General features: G+C 44.3%; 1 protein-coding gene and 2 non-coding genes across 4 annotated transcripts; 1 reads left to right on the top strand and 2 right to left on the bottom strand.

The window, feature by feature from the left end:
- Window positions 1-254: 254 nt before the first annotated feature.
- On the bottom strand, window positions 255-20,901 carry MDM4 (MDM4 regulator of p53). Of its 2 annotated transcripts, none has more exons than XM_005529305.3 (11): window positions 20,778-20,901; window positions 16,383-16,488; window positions 15,399-15,473; window positions 13,911-14,044; window positions 12,472-12,521; window positions 7,303-7,364; window positions 6,493-6,589; window positions 5,294-5,454; window positions 3,662-3,796; window positions 3,061-3,141; window positions 255-2,167 (listed from the first exon to the last, which is right to left on the bottom strand). In XM_005529305.3, exons 2-11 carry the CDS (start codon window positions 16,455-16,457, stop codon window positions 1,625-1,627), a joined length of 1,413 nt encoding a protein of 470 aa, XP_005529362.1. In that variant the 5' UTR covers window positions 16,458-16,488; window positions 20,778-20,901; the 3' UTR covers window positions 255-1,624. The 2 variants fall into 2 exon arrangements, with proteins under 2 accessions (XP_005529362.1, XP_087923134.1); XM_088067008.1 differs by lacking the exon at window positions 20,778-20,901 and adding an exon at window positions 18,761-18,883.
- A 1,109-nt stretch (window positions 20,902-22,010) lies between these two features.
- TRNAK-UUU (transfer RNA lysine (anticodon UUU)) lies at window positions 22,011-22,083 on the top strand. Its single transcript has one exon. It is a non-coding gene; the product is annotated as a tRNA-Lys (tRNA).
- Window positions 22,084-22,266: 183 nt separating this feature from the next.
- Window positions 22,267-22,339, bottom strand: TRNAK-UUU (transfer RNA lysine (anticodon UUU)). The gene has a single exon. It is a non-coding gene; the product is annotated as a tRNA-Lys (tRNA).
- Window positions 22,340-23,384: the final 1,045 nt, after the last annotated feature.

Below are 23,384 nucleotides of genomic sequence, written 5' to 3' on the forward strand. Positions count from 1 at the left end.
CGAAAAAAAAACAAGGAAAAAAACCTGGGAATGTTGGGATGCACCTGGAGGGGTCCAAGGGGCATCGCTGAGATTTGGGAATGGGGGGAAAACTTGGATTTGTGGGTTTGGGAAATCAGAAAAAAACAAATCCCCAGCCATGGGATTTGTGTCCAACTTTCCAGCCGGGAATGTGGATCCTGGAAGGAAGGAGAGCGGCAGGAGCTGGGTGTGGGTGCCCTCTAGTGAGCTCCAGGAGTGCCGATCCCAAAAAAACAGCTGGAAAAGGGAGGAAAATTCCGCTTGGAATTGTCACCGGGATGTGGCGGGTGATCCCACGGGAATGTCAGAGGAGATGGGATTGGGATTTGGAATGGGCTGGAGAACAAAGGTCCAAATCCAGAGGCTTTGCTGCTGCCATTCCCAGGGGATTTTGCAGACATTGGAAGGGGAAAAATCTGCCTGGAAAGGGGAAAAATTTTCCTAAAAAGAAGGAAAAGTCTGTCTATAAATGGGGGAAAAAAACTGAGGGGAAAATCTGCCCGAAAAGGGGGCAAAAATTGCCAGGACATGGGAAAAAAATTGCCTGGAAATGGAAAAAAATCTGCCAGAAAAGGGGGAAATTGTGCCTGAAAAGGGTGGAAATGGAGCTTTAAAGGAATTATTTTATTCCTCAAAAGTTTGTGTTTTGTTTTTAAAGCCACTTTTCACTCAAAAATGAGGAATTTTTATCCTAAATGGTAAGCGAGGACCGATGGAACATCCCAAAATATCCCAAGGCTGCTGGAATTGAATCCTGCTGGACAGAGACGATGCAGAATAAATTTAAATATATTTAAAATAAAAGATGAAATAGAAACTAAAAAGCCCAAAAAGAAAGCAAAATATAACATTATTATTATTTTTTCCGTCTGATTTGTGACCTGAGAGGTGTGGATTAAAAACTTGGATTTATTTCCCATTTGGGAGCAAGGAATTCTTCAACCTGCTGACCTTAAACAATAAAAAAAATCAGGAATAAAGTTCTTTTTCTTCTCTCCAAAACAAATCCCCTTCCCTCCCACCATAAATATTTATTTCTATTTTTATCCCTCAGCTCCAAAGGAATTGCACAAGTTGGGATTTATGGAAAAAAAAATATCCCAAAAGTCACGATTTTTCCCAAATCTTCTGCTCTTGGTCAGGAGAAAGAATCCCAAAGGATAAAATCAGGCTGAAGTTGGGGAATTGCGAAAATTTCCAAAATTTTGGGGTTTTGATCTCAAGGTGATTTCCATGGAAAAGTGGATCCTGCAGAGGATTCTTGGTGGGATTTAAATCTTGGTTTTCTTTGGTTTCACTGGCTGAGCTCTGGAATTGGGGTTTGAGTGCAAAAATCCTCATTTTGGGGTTATTTTAGGGGCAGAAGGTCCTGCTATCCCATAAAGATCCTGATGACCACCTTGATCCTGCAGACCAAGCTCTGGAATTGGGGGTTTTTGTGCAAAAAATCCTCATTTTGGGGGTTATTTTAGGAGCAGAAGATCCTGCTAGCCCATGAAGATCCTGATGACCATCCTGATCTCCTTCCTGCACATACTGAAACTGGGATTTGAGTGCAAAAAAAGAACTATTTTGGGGGTGATTTTAGGAGCAGAAGATCCTGCTAGCCCATGAAGGTCCTGATGACCATCTTGATCTCCTTCCTGCACACCGGGCACGGCGATCTCTTCTTCTTTAGCATCCTGGCACACCTGAAGCAGGCCACCAGGTGAGCAGTCCTTCCATGGACAATATTCCCATCCCGAGGCCTGTGCTGGCACAGGAAGCAGGGACTCAGCAGGGTTTTGATGCTCTCCAAAGATTCCACCTCCTCCTCTTTTTTCAGCTTGGCGAAATCCCGGTTTTTCCCATCCCGCGCCAAATCCAAGGACTCGATGGAGCTGCCGGGATCCACGCGGGGTTTGTTTTCTCCCAGGAAAAGGTGCTTGGCTTGGCCAGCCGGGGCTGAAATCGTCCTCCTACAGTCTGGGACGTCCACCCCTCTATCCTGCTCCTGGTTTTCCATGGAATTGATGTTGGAAAGGGACAGGGAATGGGGCAGTTTGGGGCAGTCCCGGTACCAGTCCTTGCGCAGGGCCCAGCAGCGGTAGCAGTACCTTTTCCCCGGAGAGTTGAATTTCCTGCACTTGGAGCATTGCCAGCAATCCTGAGGGATTTAAGGCAAAAAAAAAAAAAAAAAAATCCAGGAAAAAAAAAAAAAAATCCCATTTATTTTTGGATATTCCTCGTTTTAGCCATGTGGGAAAAGCAGCAAGGAAGCCTCGTTAAAAAATTTGTATTTAGGAGGGATTTATAAGCTGGCAAATCAACATTTTGTGGCTTGGGATTGATTTATCCCAAATCTGTCCCTCATGAATTCCTCTCCTTCCTCTCCCACAGCCCTCTGGAAGAATCCAAGCTGGGGCAGTTTATTCTTATTTAATTCCAGTAGAATTTTCAATCTTTTGCTCAAAATTCAAGGGGAGAGCTCCTGGGATATGGCAGGAATTTGTTTTTCAGGCTCACCCATCACTTACCAGCTTTTGAATCTGCATAATTAATGGATTTATTAATTAATTATCTCACAGATAAAGGGCAGGAGCTGCCCAAGTGCAGAGCCAGGACTCAGCTGTCCAAAGCCAGGGACATCCCCATTTATTCCAGCCTAGAAAATTCTGTTAAAATCATAAAAATTCTGCTAAAATTATTAAAATACTGCTAAAACCAGTAAAATTCTGCTAGAATTATTAATATTCTGCTAAAACCCACTAAAATTCTGGGGTTTTTTGAGTAATTCTAAAGTGCTACTTGAAATTTCCAGGCCCCTTCCAAGGATTAATCCTCCAGATTTCCATCCACAGGACAACATGGAATTAAAATATAATTAAAGCCTTATTAAAACCTTATTAAAACATGCCTGGGTATCAATACAATGTCATCCAGCCACTGGTTTTTTTTTGGAAAACCACATGAAAATCAGCTTTTCCACCCCAAAACCAGGAGCAGATGTGGGATGAGTCCTTCCAGCCCCAGGTAATGCTGATCCCAAGGAATTCCCACCTCAGCAGCAGCCTCTGTATCCGTGTCATCACTCAGGCACTGGGAATCCTCCAGCTCATCCAAGCACACATCCTCAGGCACCTGGAATTCCAGGAAATCATCAGTGTGGGAATGTTGGAATATTCCATATTTATGGCTCACCTGGCGCTGCACACCCCAATTAAAGGATCCTATCATCACCCTCCTCATTAAATCACTTCTAGAAGTGAATAAAAAGCCATTTTTGCAGTGGTTATTTTGCAGAATGTTGGTAAATTTTGCTGGATTACCATGATCAAATTTTTCTCTTTGAGTCTTTAGTTGGACTCGATCATTAAAAGCCTTTTCCAAACTTAATTCCACGATTTTTGACTTACAACTCTTGCAGGTATCGGTTAGAAACCCACTCAAGTTTCTGCAAGAAGTTTTAATTCCTTTCTAAAACAATTTTATGCCTTGAAAATACGAATTTCAACCAAAACCCACGCAGGAAAACCATCAAACACACGAGGAATGGCGACAGCCTTTCCTAACCAGGATTTAACCTCTGGATGGGAACAGATCCAGCCTTTCCAAGGGCACCGTGGGATGAATTAAAACAGGGAAAACATGGCAGAGGTACCTTGGTGTCACCTTCTGGGACCTCCTCACAGTCCAGCACCTCCACCTTGAGCCCAGCACCGCCCTGCTCCAGGGGACACTCGTTGAGGAACCACAGGTCATCCGTGGTGTCTGAAACTACGGCAGTGTCGATGTCCTGAGGGGGAAAAAAATCCAGGAAAATCCATTTAGGAGCAGCTCCACATCCAGCGCTGCCCCGTTTTCATCTCCACCAACATCCAAAGCCCTCACCGCCCTCAGAACCTGCTCCTGAAAATTTCTACCTCACAGGATCCCCTTTTCCCAACATTTCCCAAATTTCCACCTCAAAAGTTCCCTCTTTTCCCATTTTTCCCCCTCACCAACTCAGTTTTTCCCAACTTGCACTTCACAGGCTCCCCTTTCTAATATTTTCACCTCACAGATTCCCTTTTTTCCCAATTTCCACCTCACAAGTTCCCTCTTTTCCCAATTTCCCCTCACACTGACTCAGTTTTCCCCAATTTCCACCTCAAAAGTTCCCTCTTTTCCCAATTTCCCCTCACACTGACTCAGTTTTTCCCAATTTCCACCTCAAAAGTTCCCTCTTTTCCCAATTTCCCCTCACACTGACTCAGTTTTTCCCAATTTCCACCTCAAAAGTTCCCTCTTTTCCCAATTTCCCCTCACACTGACTCAGTTTTTCCCAATTTCCACCTCAAAAGTTCCCTCTTTTCCCAATTTCCCCTCACACTGACTCAGTTTTTCCCAATTTCCACCTCAAAAGTTCCCTCTTTTCCCAATTTCCCCTCACACTCAGTTTTTCCCAATTTCCACCTCAAAAGTTCCCTCTTTTCCCAATTTCCCCTCACACTGACTCAGTTTTTCCCAATTTCCACCTCAAAAGTTCCCTCTTTTCCCAATTTCCCCTCACACTGACTCAGTTTTTCCCAATTTCCACCTCACAAGTTCCCTCTTTTCCCATTTTTCCTCCTCACCAACTCAGTTTTTCCCAACTTCCACTTCACAGGCTCCCCTTTTTAATATTTTCAACTCACAGATTCCCTTTTTTCCCCAATTTCCACCTCAAAAGTTCCCTCTTTTCCCAATTTCCCCTCACACTGACTCAGTTTTCCCCAATTACCACCTCACAGACTCCCCTTTTTAAAATTTTCACCTCACAGATCCCCTTTTTTCCAATTTCCACCTCAAAAGTTCCCCAATTTTCACTTCACAGATTCCCCTTTTCCCAATTTCCACCTCATGGGCTCCCCTTTTTCCAATTTCTCCCTCACCAGTTCCCCTTTTCCCAACTTTTTTCCAACTTCCCCCTCACAAATCCCCCTTTTCCCAATTTCCACCTCACGGTCTCCCCTTTTTCCAAACTTCCAGCTCCCCTTTCCAGCTCGCCCATCACCCTCCAATGTTCATCCCAATAAAAAAGGGCAATTCCCAAATTCCAGGCACATCTGAGGCCCTTCAGGGAAGAGTTTGGTTGATTCAAAACCACTAAAAGTCACCAAAATTTTTGGGAAAGGCTTGGACGGGCCCACACTGGGAAAATGCGGAGTGGGAAGTGGAAAGAGAGAAAAAAAAAGGGGAATATTTAATTTCTTTGGAACCCAAAAGAGGGGAGGAAGAGGACACAAGGCTCCTCTTTCAAGTGGTTACACACCTGGTTAGTCTGAATATCCGTGGATCCGTTACTCCTGGATTTGTAATTGCTTCTGAGATTCCCTAAAAACCACCACGGCAGCCCGGCCACATCCCATTCCTCAAAAACCAGATCCAGCTTGGGCTTTTTGCTTTTGGAGAGGTTTTCTATCAAGTCTTTGTCTACAAGAGCCAAGCAGAGTCCGAGTCATTGGGTAAGAGACCAGCTGAGAAAAATTGGGCTCAAATCTGAATTTTTTTTACTTTTTTGCATCAGCATGAGAGCTCTGGGGTTTGGATAGCCCATGTGGAAAAAATTCCTGCACGAGCCAGGGAACATCCCAGTGTTCTCAGAGCCCTTTTACTGGGACAGGTTGAGTTTAATTTCAGGTTTCACCACAGAAACACAAACAATTCCCCAGCCTGAGCGGATTTCTTGAGTGATTTTAAACGCAGAAATTATTGGAATTCAGCAATTTGCAGCTCCTGAATTCCCAAGAAGTGGGGATCCATCCCAAACCGATCACTCTGGATTCCAGGACCACTTTGGATCTCCCTCCCTCCAGTGCCTGGAGTTTCCCCAAGGCACAGCCAAGGCTGCTCTGTAAATCCAGGGAATTTCCAGCTCTCCCATTTGAGCTGGAAACAAGGAGCTGCTTTTACCACTGAGCTTCCCTCACACGAGAGAATAAAGAGTGGAAAAACAAGAAAATTATTCCTGAAATCTCCACGAGTGACCCAGCAAAAAAATCCCACGGGGGAAACGTTAAAATACAACAGATCCACCAGAAAAAAATCCTCATTTTTGTTCAGTTCCCTGCTTGGTTTGCAGGGAACAACTGCAGCCAGCCCAAGCTGAGCTCCGTGTGCTCTGGAGCCTCCCTTGGGAAAGGGGATGGATCCAAGGATTATTCCAGCTTTTAAAACACCCTCCAGCAAAGTCTGGAGGATTTTTTTTCATGGCATTGCTCGGTGACAGATTGGATTTTAGGGCTTAGCCTGCCACTGCATTCAGAGCATTTGTTTATGAGATAGAAAATAAGAAAACATCTGTGGTGAACTTTGCAACTTCTCAGCTTTTAACACCAAGGTTTTTAAGGATTCTATCCCAACCCAAGGCTTTTTTTGGAGTCTCCCAGCTCCCTCTTCCAGCATTTGCTGCCGTGTGTCCCTCTCAGGAGGTTTGGAAATGCTGTGATGGTGCAGAAATCTGTCCCTCACCTTCACAAGTGTCACATTTGGGCTCTGAGGTAGCCGGAGCAGAGGTTTTGCTGTCACTCTCCAGGATCCCAGAGTCAGATCCTTCCTCCTGGCTGTGCTGCAGGAAGGAAAAAACAGGAATTAGCCCAGCAGAGCTTGCAGGGACAAGGGGATGCAGCACTTCCATCCCCAGGCACCAGCTGCAGGACGGGACCGAGCAGGTAGGAAGAGGAAATAATTCAGAATAAAAACAACTACTGACTATTTCTCGTTAAAGCCTCTGGAATCAGTACAAAAAAACGAGGAAAAATCTTCAAGCTTGGCAAAAATCCCTGCAGTCCAAGTGATTTTGTGACTGACAACTCCCAACCCTCACTCCAAACCACACCTGGAAAAAACTTCGGAAGATTTTTCCTCGCTTTTCACCTCTACCTGCAAAGCCGCTGGAAACAAATCCTAACTAAGCACAGTGAATTATTTGGCAATTCCTACTGGGAAAAAAAAAAAAAGATGGGATAAAAAGAGGGAGGGGAAAAAAAAGCAGGAAAACACGGCTGGAGAAGCTGAGGCCTGGAAGTGCTGCACCCCAGAAAAACGCGCTCAGAGACTGGCACTCTGACACGAGGAGAACAGAGAAGGGAGGCTCTGTCCCTGCTCTGTGGACTCCCGAGAACTTCTCAATTTTAGGGGAATTTTGGTTCGTTTTTCTCTCGGGCAGGTGAGGAGCAGCACAACCAACAAGAAAACCAAGTTCTGGCAGTCCACCATGCAGGGGTACAGAGAAGGGGCGGCTCTGTACGAGAAAAGAACCCACCGGGCAGTGGGGTTTACCTGCGGCTGGTCTGGGCTGGGCTTAGCGACGCTCTGCTCCTTTGGGAGAGTCTGTGCAGCATCTGCAGATGGCAGGTAAAACACAAGGAAAATCCTTCCCGGGAATCCCCCGCTCGCACACCGCACACAGCCCCAGCCTGGAGACACCAGCCAGGCTTGGCAGAGCTCGGGGAGTCCCTGGAGAGCTCCCACAGAGAGGGGATGGAGGGGTTTTGGGGAGAAGCAGCTGGGTGAAAGCTCAGAGTGTTTGGGTTAAAGGGGAAAATTATTCTTGTTCCTCTGGTTTTACTGTGTTTTTCCTTACAGTCGTATTAAATGGAAAATTTGATTTTTTTTTCATGTATTTTTTCCTGTATTTTTCCTTACAGAATTCAGCATGTTCTTCCCTAAAAGGAAAAATGAGTCTTATATTCCCAAAGGGAAAAATAAGTCCTATAGTCCCAAAAGGAAAAATGGTTCTTATATTCACAGAAGGAAAAATTATTCTTATATTCCCAAAGGGAAAAATGGAAAAATACTTTTTTTTTCATGTATTTTTCCCTGTATTTTTCCTTAAAGAATTCAGAATATTCTTCCCCAAAAGGAAAAATTATTCTTATATTCCCAAAAGGAAAAATTATTCTTATAGTCCCAAAAGGAAAAATGATTCTTATATTCCCAAAAGGAAAAATGATTCTTATATTCCCAAAAGGAAAAATTATTCTTTTCCTTACAGCCATCCCAAATGGAAAAATTCTTTTTTTTTCATGTATTTTCTTCCTGTATTTTTCCTTAAAGAATTCAGAATATTCTTCCCCAAAAGGAAAAATGATTCTTATATTCCCAAAAGGAAAAATTATTCTTATAGTCCCAAAAGGAAAAATGATTCTTATATTCCCAAAAGGAAAAAATTATTCTTATATTCCCAAAAGGAAAAATGATTCTTATAGTCCCAAAAGGAAGAATTGTTCTTATAGTCCCAAAAGGAAAAATGGTTCTTATATTCCCAAAGGGAAAAATTATTAATTCCCCTATAGCCATCCCAAATGGAAAAATGAATTTTTTTCATGATTTTTCCTTACAGAATTCAGAATATTCTTCCCAAATGGAAAAATGAGTCTTATATTCCCAAAGGGAAAAATGATTCTTATAGTCCCAAAAGGAAAAATTATTCTTTTCCTTACAGACATCCCAAATGGAAAAATTGATTTTTTTCATGTATTTTCTCCTGTATTTTTCCTTACAGAATTCAGAATATTCTTCCCCAAAAGGAAAAATTAGTCTTATATTCCCAAAAGGAAAAATTAGTCTTATATTCCCAAAAGGAAAAATTATTCCTATATTCCCAAAGGGAAAAATTCTTATATTCCCAAAGGGAAAAATTATTCTTTTCCTTACAGCCATCCCAAATGGAAAAATTTTTTTTTTTCATGTATTTTTTCCTGTATTTTTCCTTACAGAATTCAGAATATTCTTCCCAAATGGAAAAGTAAGTCTTATAGTCCCAAAAGGAAAAATGAATTTTTTTCATGTATTTTTTCCTGTATTTTTCCTTACAGAATTCAGAATATTCTTCCCTAAAAGGAAATATGAGTCTTATATTCCCAAATGGAAAAATTAGTCTTATATTCCCAAATGGAAAAATTAGTCTTATATTCCCAAAAGGAAAAATTATTCCTATATTCCCAAAGGGAAAAATTATTCTTTTCCTTACAGCCATCCCAAATGGAAAAATTGATTTTTTTCATGTATTTTTTCCTGTATTTTTCCTTACAGAATTCAGAATATTCTTCCCAAAGTGAAAAATTATTCATTTTCCTAACAGCCACTCCAAGCTCCAGGCCTTTTCCACAAGAATTCCTGGTTCTCTGAATATCCATGGATCTGTTACTCCTGGATTGGGAATTGCTCCTGAGGTTGTCTAAAAGCCACCAGGGCCTTGTGGAATTTTCCCTGGAATTCCCAAGGCACAGCAGCCAAGGTTCTTTTGTACATCCATGGAATTTCCACCAATCCCATCCCAGCTGGGAAATTCTAATTTCCCCCCTGATTTCCCTGCTTTTCCAACTGAGGTTCTTTGATATCAAAGAAAAAGTGGAAAAGCAGGAAAATTGCATTGGGAGAAATGTCAAAATATGACAGATCCAACAACAAAAAAAATTAAAATCTCATTTTTGTTCAGTTCCCTGCTTGGTTTGCCTGCAAACCCATTCCTCGACCAGAATTCCAGAGGGAATCCTACCTTTTTTTTGGGATTCCTGAGGATTCCTGCTCTTCCTGAAGGGTTTGGGCACGAGGAATAAAGAGAAAAGGAAGGAAAATTCCATGTACAACGCTGGGTCCAGCTGATGATGCTGCTCCCAGAAGTTCATTTAAAGGCTGAGCTAAATTAACGAGAATCCAATTAACAGGAATCCTCCTGGCCAGTGGCTTCCCTTTCAATTTAACAGGAAAATGCCCTGCTGGATGAGGCTGATCCCCAGCAGGGATCACACACGGATAGGGAAGATCGGAGAACTGGCAGAGAATTCCTTTAAATGGAGCAAAATTCCAGGATCAAAATTGGCAGGGATCTATCAGCAATTCCTGGGGTTTTTTTTCCTGCTTCCATCGCCTTCCAGGATTTTAATCCCTGATGGAAAACAGGAGCCAGGCTCATCCATCACTGCTGGGAGACTCAGCCTTCCAAAAATCTGATTTTTCAGGGAGTAAAAATACTCCAGGTGTTGGAAAGTTCCTTTCAGGAGCTGGAATATTCCATAAAAAGCAGCCTGAAGGTGAGGGATTCCTAAACTGGGGGAGGCAGGCTTGGGAAAGGTGGGAAAGGAAGGGGGAAATTGGCCAAGGAAAGGGGGGAAAAATTAGAAAAAGGGGAAAATTAGAAAAGGAAAGGGGGGAAAATTAGAAAAGGGAAAAATCAGACAAGGGAAGGGAAAAATTAGACAAAATATGGGGGAAAATTAGGCAAGGAAAGGGGGAAATTGGACAAGAGGGATAAAGACAAGTGGGAAAATTAGAAAAGGGGGAAAATTAGTCAAGAAAGGGGGAAAAAATTGACAAGAAAGGGGGGAAATGAGACAAGGAGGGAAATTAGGAAGGAAGGGAGAAATGAAACAAGGAAAGGAGGGAAAAGGAGCCAAATGCAGCCATTCCTGTGCTGGGCTGAAGGAAAGCCAAGAGCTGGAAAAGGAGGGGAAACGGATGGAAAAGGAGGGAGAATGGATTGGAAAGGGATGGAAAATGGATGGAAAGGGAAGGAAAGAAGCCAGAAAAGGAACGAAAATGGCCAGAAAAGGAAGGAGAATGGACGGAAAAGGAAGGAGAATGGACGGAAAAGGAAGGAAAATGGACAGAAAAGGAAGGAGAATGGATGGAAAAGGACGGAGAATGAGGGAAAAGGAAAACTGATGGAAAAGGAGGGAGAGTGGATTGGAAAGGGATGAAAAATGGATGGAAAGGGAAGGAAAGAAGCCAGAAAAGGAAGGAGAATGGACAGAAAAGGAAGGAGAATGGACAGAAAAGGAAGGAGAATGGACAGAAAAGGAGGGAGAATGGATGGAAAAGGAAAGAGAACGGATGGAAAAGGAAGGAAAATTGATGGAAAGGGAAGGAAAGAAGCCAGAAAAGGAAGGAAAACAGCCAGAAAAGGAAGGAGAACGGATGGAAAAGGAAGGAGAAGGAGGGAAAAGGGAAGGAAAATGGATGGAAAAGGAAGGAGAATGAGGGAAAAGGAAAACGGATGGAAAAGGAGGGAGAATGGATTGGAAAGGGACGGAAAATGGATGGAAAGGGAAGGAAAGAAGCCAGAAAAGGAAAGAAAACGTCCAGAAAAGGAAGGAAAATGGATGGAAAAGGAAGGAAAATGGATGGAAAGGGAAGGAAAATGGATGGAAAGGGAAGGAAAATGGATGGAAAAGGAAGGAAAATGGATGGAAAGGGAAGGAAAGAAGCCAGAAAAGGAGGGAAAATGGATGGAAAAGGAAGGAAAATGGACAGAAAAGGAAGGAAAATGGATGGAAAAGGGAAGGAAACAATCCCTGTGCACTCCAAGGTTGCTCTGCCAAGCGTGGTTGGTTTGGGCCACACTCACACACAGCCAGGCCTAACTGTGCCCCAGGAAGGGCTTTCCTGAGCCAGGCCTAAAGGGAGGCCAGGGCTGGCCCAGGAACTGCCACAATCCAAGGAAAAGGCCGGAGATTGGCTGGGAATGCTGAGCTCCACACACACGGCTTTGCTCGGGGAACGGCACTCACACAATTTTCCTACAGGTAAAAAGAGTCCAAAGAGAATTCCAAAGATTCTTCTAGAAAAGAAATCGAAATATCCTTGAAAAGAATCTTCTGGAAAAAAAAATCCAAGGCAGAAAGCGCTGAAGCCTCGAGGGCCAAGTTTTGAATTTTAATTGGATTTTTTAATTTCTCCACACGGGCCTGAGCCCTCCTAAAGGTTTAAAATCTGTTTTATCTCCTAAAAAAAATGAGAAATGCAGCACAAAATTCCACAGCTCTGCCAGTGGAGTTTATTTTTCCCAGTCCTACAACAGGAACCGGTTTTAAAGAAGCCCCCCCAAGCTCAGGTTAATTTGAGGATAAATTTTCCTCTTCTGATGGAGTTGGATTTGATTTCTCCCACGAGCTGGGGAAGCTGCAAGGTTCAAGATTAAAGCCTTGCAGGGCTTTTAGGATTTGGAGTTTTAATTTAGAGATAATTTAAATAAATTAGAGATTTATTTCTTTTATGAAAGAAATTAAGAGAGAATTTAGAGTGGGGTTGTTTTTTTTTTCTTTTCAGGCTTTGAAAACTTAGAATTTTTGATATTGATCAAAATATGAGTGAGAGCAAGAATTTGCAGTTCTAAAGCTGAAAAAATATTGAGAAATTAATAAAAGATTGATTTTGATAGATGGAAGATTGGTTTCAATCAAGGATGGATTTCAGGATTTTAGGATATCTGGATTTTAGGATTCCTGGATTTTAGGATTCCTGCATTTAGCTTTGGCCCAAATTTGGGGGTTTTTGGCATCACTCAAACAGCTCCTGGCACACAGAAAAGACACAAACTCCGAGAGATTTGCTTGGAAAAGCTTCTGAGAGAAGTTTTATTCCTCCTGCAGCCACAGGATTTGGGATTTTCCTGGATTTGGGTACTTACCAGCACAGAGCAACATTTATGGAACGGGAGCAACCTACCTGGGAGTGCAGCAGGGCTGAGGTTCCTCTTCAGCATCTCGTACACGGGGCTGGGGAGGAACAGGAAGATCCCTTTTAGAGAGAGCCCAGGAACCACAAACCCACTCATTTTTTATACATTTATCTCTAAAAACGATCAGGGAAAACATTTTCCTACAGATCCCAAAAATCACAGAGGTTTTTCCTCTGGAGTGATCTCAAAACACCAGTGGGGTTTTCTACCAGAAACCACTGAGGTGTTTTTTCCCTAGAGATCCTAAAACCCACACTGAACTTATCCCTAGAAAAACCCCAAAACCCCCAATTAATTAACCCATTCTGGGTTTGGGGTTCTGGGTTTTTGGTTTTACATTTCTCATCACAACCCTCAGCACACAACTCTGATTTCAACTGAAATTCACCACCCAGACTTGGAGAAAATCCAGAACCAAAACCCAGAACCCCAAACCCAGAACCTCGAACCAAAACCTAGAACCAAAATCCCAAACCAATACATAGAACCCCAAAACCATGACCCAGAACCCCAAAACCAAGACCTAGAACCCCAAAAAACAAGACCTAGAAAACCCAGAACCCCAAACCAAGACCCAGAACCCCAAACCAAGACCCAGAACCCAAAACCAAGACCCAGAACCCAAAACCAAGACCCAGAACCCCAAAACCAAGACCCAGAACCCAAACCACTACCCAGAACCCCAAAACCCTAGACCTAGAACCCCAAAAATCGAGACCTAGAACCCCAAATCCAAAACCAAGCCTTAAAACCAAAAACCCAGAACCCCAAGCCAAGACCTAGAACCCCCAAATCCAGACCCAAGACCTAGAACCCAAACCTGGAACCCCAAACCAGAACCCAGTACCCCAAAACCAAGACCCAGAACCCCAAAAAACAAGACCTAGAAAACCCAGAACCCCAAAACCAAGACCTGGAACCCCAAACCAGAACCCAGAACCCCAAACCAAGACATAGAAACCCAAATCTAGACCCAGAACCCCAAAGCCCTAGACCTAGAACCCCAAACCAGAACCCCAAAAATTGAGACCTAGAACCCCGAATCCAAAACCAAGCCTTAAAACCAAAAACCCAGAACCCTAAACCAAGACCTAGAACCCCCAAATCCAGATCCAAGACCTAGAACCCGAACCTGGAACCCAAACCTGGAACCCCAAACCAGAACCCAGAACCCCAAAACCAAGAAACCCAAACCTGGAACCCCAAACCAGAACCCAGTACCCCAAAGCAAGACCCAGAACCCCAAACCAGAACCAAGACCTAGAACCCCAAATCCAGACCCAAGACCTAGAACCCCAAACCCAGAACCCCAAGACCCAGAACCCCAGAGCTGCCCTTTCATCCCACCGGTGCCACCTGACCAAAAATGAGATTTTGATGAGATTTCCCCCCGAATTCCCACAGGAAAAGGGGAATTTCCCCTCACCTGGGATCCCGCAGGGAGAAGCTCTGCAGGCCCAGCAGCTCTCCCAGCTGGTCTCCCCCGCAGTGAACCAGGTGCTGCTGCCTCTTGTCGTAGAGCTGCCGGCCCAGGATGTACTGACCCAGGAAATGCATCACCTGCAGGGACACAGCGCCTTCCCTCAGCCCCACAGACCCGGGAATTCCCTGGCATGGAGCCCTGGGATGGAGGGGAACTGCCAGGGATGGAGGGGAACCAAAGGTGCCCCCAAAGGGACCACAAAAAGTCCACAAAAAGTGACACCAAAGTGGTCCTGAAGTGCCCCAAAGGTGTTCCCATAAAGTGACCCCAAAGTGATCCCAAAGTGACCCAAAAGTGTTGCCAAAAAGTGACTCCAAAGTGATCCCAAAGTGACCCAAAAGTGACCCCAAAAAGTGACCCCAAAGTGATCCTGAAGTGCCCCAAAAGTGACCCCAAAGTCCCCAAAACGTACTCCTAAAGTGTCCTCAAAGTGATCCTGAAGTGACCCAAAAGTGCTCCCAAAAAAGTGACCCCAAAAAGTGACCCCAAAGTGATGCTGAAGTGCCCCAAAGTGTCCTCAAAGTGATCCTGAAGTGACCCAAAAGTGCTCCCAAAAAGTGACACCAAAGTGATACCAAAGTGTTCCCAAACAGTGACCCCAAAAGTGATCCTGAAGTGCCCCAAAGTGTCCTCAAAAAGTGATCCTGAAGTGCCCCAAAAGTGACCCCAAAGTGATCCTGAAGTGCCCAAAAAGTGCTCCAAAAAAGTGACTTCAAAGTGATCCCAAAGTGCCCCAAAGTGTTCCCAAAAAAGTGACCACAAATTGATCCTGAGGTGCCCCAAAGTGACCCCAAAGTCCCCAAAAAGTACTCCTAAAGTGTCCTCAAAGTGATCCTGAAGTGCCCCAAAAGTGCTCCCAAAAAAGTGACCCCAAAGTGACCCCAAAAAGTGACCCCAAAGTGCCCTAAAAGTGACCCCAAAGTGATCCCAAAGTGCCCTAAAAGTGACCCCAAAGTGTCCTCAAAAAGTGATCCTGAAGTGTCCCAAAAGTGACCCTGAAGTGCCCCAAAGTGACCCAAAAAATGACCCAAAAGTGATCCTGAAGTGCCCCAAAAGTGTTCCCAAAAAAGTGACCCAAAAGTGATCCTGAAGTGCCCCAAAGTGACCCAAAAGTGATTCTGAAGTGCCCCAAGTGTTCCCAAAAAAGTAACCACAAATTGATGCTGAAGAGCCCCAAAGTGACCCCAAAGTGACCCAAAAAGTGACCCCAAAGTGATCTTGAAGTGCCCTGAAAATGTTCCCAAAAAGTGATCCTGAAGTGCCCCAAAAGTGTTCCCAAATTGATCCTGAAGTGTCCCCAAAGTGTCCCCAAGGTGCCCCTTCAGTAAAAAGGGAACATTTTCCAGGAGGGGTTGAAACACCGGGAATCCCAGTGGGAATCCCACGGCACTTCCCAAAAACCCCGGGATAAGGCCGGGAACGCGGCCCCACCTCCTTGAGCGTGAAGGTGTCGCCCTGGGCGCCCGCAGCCTGCAGAATCCTCAGGAGGGGAACTTTGGGAATCACCTGGAAAAACACAGCAAGGTTCGGTTGGAATTCCGGGAATCAAACCCGGAATAATCCCAAAAAATCCCGAGGAATTTGGATTTTACCCCTCCCCGTTTGGATGTTTTGAGCATTTATTTTGCTCAGATTTATTTATTAATTTCTATTTATTTAATTTTTTTCCTCTATATATTTTTATTTATTTATTCACTTTCATTGAGCACAATAAATTTTATTTATTTACTCATTCCATTTTTTTTTTTTCCGGATTTGGCTCCGGTTCCAAGCTCTTCAATTTTCCTCAAATGGAAAATCCAAATTTATTCCCACTCCCAGCACATTCCCTGCTATTGGAATTTTTCTCCCAAGGAATTGGCTCTTGGGAGGTGGAATTTCTGATTTTTTAAATTTTTTTTTTCCAGCTGATTTTTATTGTTTGTGAATTTTTCCGCTCTTGATGGCTTTTTATTCCAGGAAAACTCCAGGAATTTTGGATAACAGGAATATTCTGAGTCCAAATACTCCCTAAACTACCTCAAAAAAAAGCCCTGGGGATGAATTACTAAAGAAAATTCAATAAAATTATAAACATTATAAATTTAATTCAATCCTGATATGTAGAAAAATCTCCAATATTTGGAATCTAGCTCCAAGAAAAAAAAAATCCAGTAGAATAATATCCATAATTCCATGGTTTGATGTTCTTTAGTAATTTAATTAAAAATTAAATAAATTAAATTAATCAGTTTTTTGCACCCTTGAAAATATTCCTAAATCATGGAAAGAGAACAAATTGGGATAAATCTCAATTCTTTTTTAGGATAAATTCTCCGGATTTAAAGATATTTCAGATTTCATTAAAAAATCGCTGCTCTGAGGAGGAAATGATGGCAAGGAGGGGTAATTAGCTACTAATTAGCTGTCAATTACCTGATTGGCTTGTCCGAGGGTGATCCTGCAGGAATTCCCAGCTCCTGGATGTTGGGTGGGATTTGGGAAGCTCATCCTGGCAGTGAGGAGCTGCTCAAGCACCGACCTGGAAATGGGATTTGGGATTAAAATCCACCTGGAAATGGGATTTGGGATTAAAATCCACCTGGAAATGGGATTTGGGATTAATATCCACCTGGAAATGGGATTTGGGATTAATATCCACCTGGAAATCCCATCTGGAATCCTGGCCCGGGCCCCTCCGGGGGCGGGGGGTTGGAAAAAACAACGGGAAAAAATAATCCTGGAAAAAACTGGGATGGGCTGCTCAGGGTGGGCTCAAAAATCCCTGGATGGACTCAAAAATCCCACTTGGGGACACGGCTGGGTGGGATTTGTTGATCCCAAAGGTTTTTCCCAACCCTAAACATTCCAGGATTCCCTAAACATTCCATGAGTCCCAATCAGGGTTGGATTTGCTGATCCCAAAGATCTTTTCCAACCCTAAACATTCCAGGATTCCCAGCTGGGTTGGATTTTCTGATCCCAAAAAGTCTTTCCCAACCAGGCTGGGCTGGATGGTGGATAAAAGGGATAAAATATGGATAAAATATGAATAAAAAGTGGATAAAATGCAGCCTGGGATAGCGGGAGGTGGGATTGGATGATCCTTTCCAACCCAAACCATTCCAGGATTCCCTGTGCTGGTTTGGATGGGATATTGGGAATAAATCCTTCCCTGGAGGGGCTGGGATGGAATTCCCAGAGAATCCGTGGCTGCTCCATCCCTGGGAGCGTCCCAGGCCAGGCTGGAGCAGCCTGGGATGGGGAAATGTCTCTGGAACACAAAGGTGGAGCTGGGTGATCCTGGAATTCCAGCAGGGAATGATTCAATCAGGGAAAACATTCCAGAGTGTGAAATTCCTGACTCAGAGCTGGGGAAGGAGAAGCTGAGTCACATCCCAAAGGAATTCCCCCCCATTCCAGCAGCTCCCATTCATTCCCAAAGGAGAAGCCACAATCAGCTCCTCCCTGATTTCCTAAAAAATTCCCAAAAAAACCCGTCTGCAATCAGGGAATAAATGAATTCCTGGCATTCCTGGATGAGCAGGTGCCAGAGCCTTTCCTGGAAGGAACACCAGGGAAAATCCGAAAAAAAATCGCAATTTTTCACAGCTCACAAAAATCAGCTTCACCTCAACAATCACCCCTCAAATCCACTTAAATCCTTCCCTAAAAAGGGCTGGAAAAGTTGGAAAAACCAGGAATTATTTGTCAATTAAATAGTGGGGAAAAAGCAACTTTAATTGGCTCAAAGTCTTGACCTTGTGGCAAAATTTGTGTCTGCCCAGAGCAGAAATTGAGATTAAAATCTCAGTTTTGTAAGGATTTGGTTGCAAATAAACTGGATTATTTATAAACTAGGTTTTTATTTATAACCAAATACAAAAATAAAATATTTAGGTTAAAGCAGGAAAAGAATTCCCAAAATTGACTCCTGGAGTTGTCTGGCAGCTGGAATTTTGGGGATGTTTTCATTGGGATTTTTAATTTGTGGATTAGTTGAATTTTGGTTATAATGATAAATGAGATTAATGAATTTTTATTTCATTTAAAAGAATTTAATTAGTAATAAAAGAGATGACTTTTGAAAATGCAAAGCCTCGACATTTGCAAGGTGAAATCGGAATTGTTTTTCAGGGAATTTTCCCGGATAAATGGATTTATTCCCACTGCAATTATCAGGAATTTCAGGCACGTGATGAGTTTGAAATTAATATTTTGGAAATAATCAAACTCCTGCCTCAGGAATGCAGCTGTAGACAAAACAAGGAAGCTCAAAACATCACAAAAATCAGAATTTCAGCACCAATTTGGAGCTCTGGGAACTTCAATCCCTGCCCCAGGTGTTAAAAGGAATTTTTTGGGATTTTGGGAGAGAATTCTGAGGGGTTTTACAGCATTTCTATGGAATCAAATGGAAATTCCATGGGGAAAAAAAAAATCATTCCCGAAAATCCAGCATCCCTAAATATTTGGGAAGGGTTGATTCAAGAACATCAAACATTCGAATTTCTAAATAATAATTCAAATTATAACAGCTTCAAGCCCTTCCCAGATAACAGTTCCCTAAATTTTAACCAATTTCTGATGGAAGAAAATGAAATATTGAACATGAAATGCCCTTAAACCTCTCAAAATGAGCACATCAAATATTTATATTTGTGAGGAGCAGCGACAGCAACCTGAAATAATTCAAATTACAACACTTTAATCCCTTCCCGGTTAATTTTTCCTTAAATTTTAACCGATTTCTGATGGAAAAAAAACCCAAATATTGAACACAAACACCCTTAAAATGAACTGAATTTACCGACCTTGACTTTCTCTGCCCGGCAGGAATATCCTGGGATTTTTATCCCGGGATTTTGCCGTGGGATAATTCCTCTGCCACGTCCTGAGGATGCTGAAGGTTTGGCTAAAAATCGCTTTTTTCAAACCTCGCCCGAGGGAGGGAGGGACCGAAAGCGATAACGGCCGGGCTGGGGTGAAAATCAGCTTTAAAAAGGAGAAAAAATTTGGATTTCCTCTCCCTCCCCTTTCCTGGAAAAGGATTTTGCTGCCCGAGGGCTGAGGGAGAGGAGTTTTAACCTTTTCAGCACCCAAAATCTCCCGAGTTTTCCACAGAAATTATTTTTTATATTTTTTCCTGGCAGCTTGCCGCTCATTAATATTCCCATTCCATTAGAAATTCATCTCGCTGTTAATTAAGGGGTTTTTTTTCACGACTTTTAAAAATATTTCCAGGCAGGAAAAAAATAAAATAATCATAAAATTTAAAGATATAACCGACATGAAAAGCTCCCACGTGGTGGAAATTCCTTAAAAAAAAAAAAAAAAAGGGAATTTCGTGCTCGGCCAGCCCAGAAATTTGGGATATTTCCAATCCTAAATTTCACCTCTAAATTCCCAGCTTGGAATGGAACTCCGGGGGGGATTTGAGGTGCTCAAAATGTCCCAGGAGCAGAGGAAATCGTGAATCACACCCGAGTCATGAACTGAGCAAATTTTCCACTCTAAAATTTCACCCCCGCCACGGGAAGTGAAATTTGCCTCTTTTTATGACTAAAAATTGCCTCTTTTATGACCAAAAATTGCCTCTTTTTTACGACTAAAAATTCTTCTTGGAGCCACCAAAAACCCCCATGAAACCGCAGCTTTTTTTTTTTGAACTAAAATCTCAAGTGGAGAAGTCGAGTTAAAATTAAGTTTTTTAATTCCGTTTAAAGTAGAAACACAGCAGGAGTTGGGTTCAGGTGAGAGTAATTTTTTCAGCTTTCAAAATAAAAAAAGTAAAATATTGAAAATAAAATTGGGATTTTTGGTAATTTTAGGTAAAACAACCCTGAAGGGAAGGCTTTAAACAGGCACTGATGCGATCATGAAGCCACTGATAATTAAGTTTGTCCTTTTCAGAGGGGTTTCACGCCTCAAATTTAGCCTTTTTAATGAAAAAAAAATTACTTTTAAAATTCAGATTTTGTGCCTGAGATGAATTTTGCGGCTGGCACGATGCATCTGACAGGAATTTTGGGTTTTTCCCCCAAAAAAATGCCACCCAAAGCTTGGCTAAATAAAAGATAACACATCAAAAATGTTTTGCAAGTGTTCCTTTTGGTTGTGAAAGGGGGAGGAAAACCAAAAGTGCTCAATGAAAGTCACAAAGAGCCAATTGCTCTGCAAATCTTCCCGAAATCCCTCCAGGAATTTGGGATAAGGAAACGCTTCCTGAAGGTGCCGATTTGGATTTATCTCTATTTGAAGTGGAAAAAAGAATTGGCCTTAAATAAACAAAACTGGTGTTGTGTGGGATGGGGTTTGTGAGGTGAAATCCTGGAATTAGAGAGGTTTGGGTTGGAAAAGGCCTTAAAATCCATCCAATTCCACGGGCAGAGATGTTTTCCACAATCCCACGGTGCTCCGAGCTGGCCTGGGACATTTCCAGGGATGGAGAAGCCACGGTTTCTCTGGGAATTCCATCCATTCCCCCTCCTAGGGAAGGATTTATTCCCAAAATCCCACCTATCCCTGCCTTGTGTGAGGCTGGAGCCTTCCCCCTCCTCCTGGCGCTCCGAGCCTTTGGAAACATTCCCCATCCATCTTTCTCGCCGCCTCCCTCCAGGCCACAATTAAAACATCCCGAAGCTTCCCTTCTCCAGGCGGGACAATCCCAATTGTCCCAGAGATTCCTGGGAAGAGATAAAATTCATCTTCGCTCCCGCCGCCCCAGGCCCCTCCCGCCGGCACCGCCTCCTGCCCCCCCTCCTGCTCCTCACCGCCCCCTCAGCCCTACGCCCCCCGGGACCCCCGCGTTCCCCTCGGCTCCGTGCTCACCCTACAGCCGCTCCATGGGCTCCGGGCCGGGGGTCGGGGAGGGGAAGGAACCCCTACACCCCCTGAGGGCTCTGCGCCTCCATTTTAGCGGGGTCCGGGCCTCCGCTTCCCCTCACGGCCAACATGGCGGCGGGGCCACAGAGAGGGAGGGGGATGTGCTGCTAGAAGGGACGCGGTGCCGCCCTGAGTGTGTGGCGCCCCCCAGCGGCTTGGAGGACCCCGGCGGTGCGCCCTCCGCCTCGGTGCAAAATGGTATTAATTTTAAAGTTTAATTGTTAAATTATTATTATGATTTAAAATTACTATTATATAAAATAATAGCAGCAAATACATAAAATAATACTGATAATAAAGACATAAATAATAAATACATAATACATAATACATAATACATAATGCATAATGCATAATACATAACACATAACACATAATACATAATACGTAATACGCAATGAATATTTTGCCTGCTATAATATTTTATGCAATATAACATATTTCAATAAATAAAAATTGATAATAATAATTAGTGATAAATATGAATGAAAATAATAAGGAATGCCTGGAAAAATAAAATATTATCTCAAGTCAGGATGTTCTTTGATGCGAGATCTTTATATATTTTCAGGTTAAATCAGCAGAACAGGCAGCACGAACATCCCTGACTCAAGGACACCCTGGAATTATCCAACCTTAAGGATGGAATAAATCAAAATGTCGATGTGTGTCTATGTAGACATCCCTGAGCTGGCAAAATATTCAAGGTCCCTGTGTCCTAGAGCTGAGCTATGTTTATTTTAATTCCCACCTGGATATTTGGATATTCCCTGGAATACCCACCTGGATATTAGAATATCCAGCTACATTCATTATAAAACCCACACTTTCCCGTGTCATTGCTCCAGGTCACCCTGCCTTGTCGCAGGGGTGGACTGAATTCTTTCCAGAGCTCCCTTCCAAGCTGGGATCCACACGTCTGGAAAATTCCCAGCTAATCCCGGCACGGGCGCAGCTCTTGGGAAGCGACCGGAGCGGAACCGCTGGGTGCCAACGGCACAACCCTCCGCCATGCTCTGGGTTTGTGGCCGACTGCACGGCTGCCGCAGAAATAATTAGAATAGTTTATCTAATTATGTGTTTGGACCCGGGGGGAGGGAACAGAATTCCTGCAAAAAAACCAGGAGCGGTCGTCCTGCTGTGTGCTGATAAGAGCATTGAGAGCCCACGACGTTCAGAGCCCGGATAGCTCAGTCGGTAGAGCATCAGACTTTTAATCTGAGGGTCCAGGGTTCAAGTCCCTGTTCGGGCGAATGTCCTTTTTCCATATATTCGTTCTATTTTTTTTTTTATTTCCTGTCAGGACTCGCCGCAGGCACAGCCGGGACCCTCCGGCGGGCAGCGCCGGCCGTGGCGCGCGTGTGGAAAAGGGATTTTGGGGGAAAAAAATAATAATGGGGCAATAAAATTAAAAGAATAGTGAAAAAGGGACAGTCGCCCGAACAGGGACTTGAACCCTGGACCCTCAGATTAAAAGTCTGATGCTCTACCGACTGAGCTATCCGGGCTCTGCTGCAAAGGGCGGCGCTGCCGAATATCACCCTGTGCCGGGCTGTGCTTTCCTGGCTGCACCCAAACCTGCGCCTCCTCTCCTGCACCCCCTAAGTGACCCCTCCACCTGAACCCCAAATCTGCGCCCCAGAGTCTGTACCCCCCCCCGTACCCCCTGATTGATCCCCTCCACCTGAACCCCACAGTTCTGGGGTCTGCACCTTCCCTGCCTGCCCCTGACTGAACCCTCTCTGCCTGTACCCCCGTTTGCACCCAGCTGTCTGCACCCCCTGATTGATCCCCCTGCCTGTACCCCTGATTGATCCCCCCTGATTGATCACCCCTGATTGATCCTCCCTGATTGATCCCCCTGTCTGCCCCCCGCAGCCCCCAGCCCCACGGCCGCGGATCCCAAGAATCCAGCGCCAGGCTCATCCCGCACATTCCACTGATCCCGCACATTCCTCTCCCCACGGGCTGGGAGAACGGGGGTGTCCCCACTGCCGGTTCTGGGGGTCCCCCGGTCTCTTCTCCCTTTAGCAAAGTGAGGTGCGCCGGAGAAGAGTCTGGGGGTTAAAAGGGCAAGAGAAGGACCGGGAATGATCCGTGCCAGGACCGGGAATGATCCATTCCAGGACCAGGAATGATTCGGTGTCCCTGGACACGAGGCTGGCTGGGGCCTGCTGGGACATGGGGTCACACCCGGGGACCCCCAGCTCTCCTGGTGAATCCCAAGAAACCTCCACCCTCCCTCCAGGGGAATCTTGAGGAAGGCCGGGATAACACTCTGGGATTCGTAACACCGGGATAATTTCTGCGACCCCCGGGGTCTCGGGGTGAGCGGAATTCCAGGGATGGAATGCCGTAATCCCTGTCTGCCAGGGAAAACCCATCCCGGCACCTCTGCCACGGCTCGGGGTGTCCCCCTGTCCCCTGAGCCCGGGGCTGCTGCGGTGACAAAGTGTCCGGGGGGCTCTGGGGACCGGCACCCCGGTCCCAAAGCAGCTCCCACATTCCCTTATCCCCAGTGGGGAATCGCAGAGATGTCCCCGAGGATGGGGA

Source organism: Pseudopodoces humilis, chromosome 26 (assembly GCF_049639895.1).
Source record: "Pseudopodoces humilis isolate 2021_Gansu_Grassland_sample_001 chromosome 26, ASM4963989v1, whole genome shotgun sequence".
In the NCBI taxonomy this organism is placed as follows: Eukaryota; Metazoa; Chordata; class Aves; order Passeriformes; family Paridae; genus Pseudopodoces; species Pseudopodoces humilis.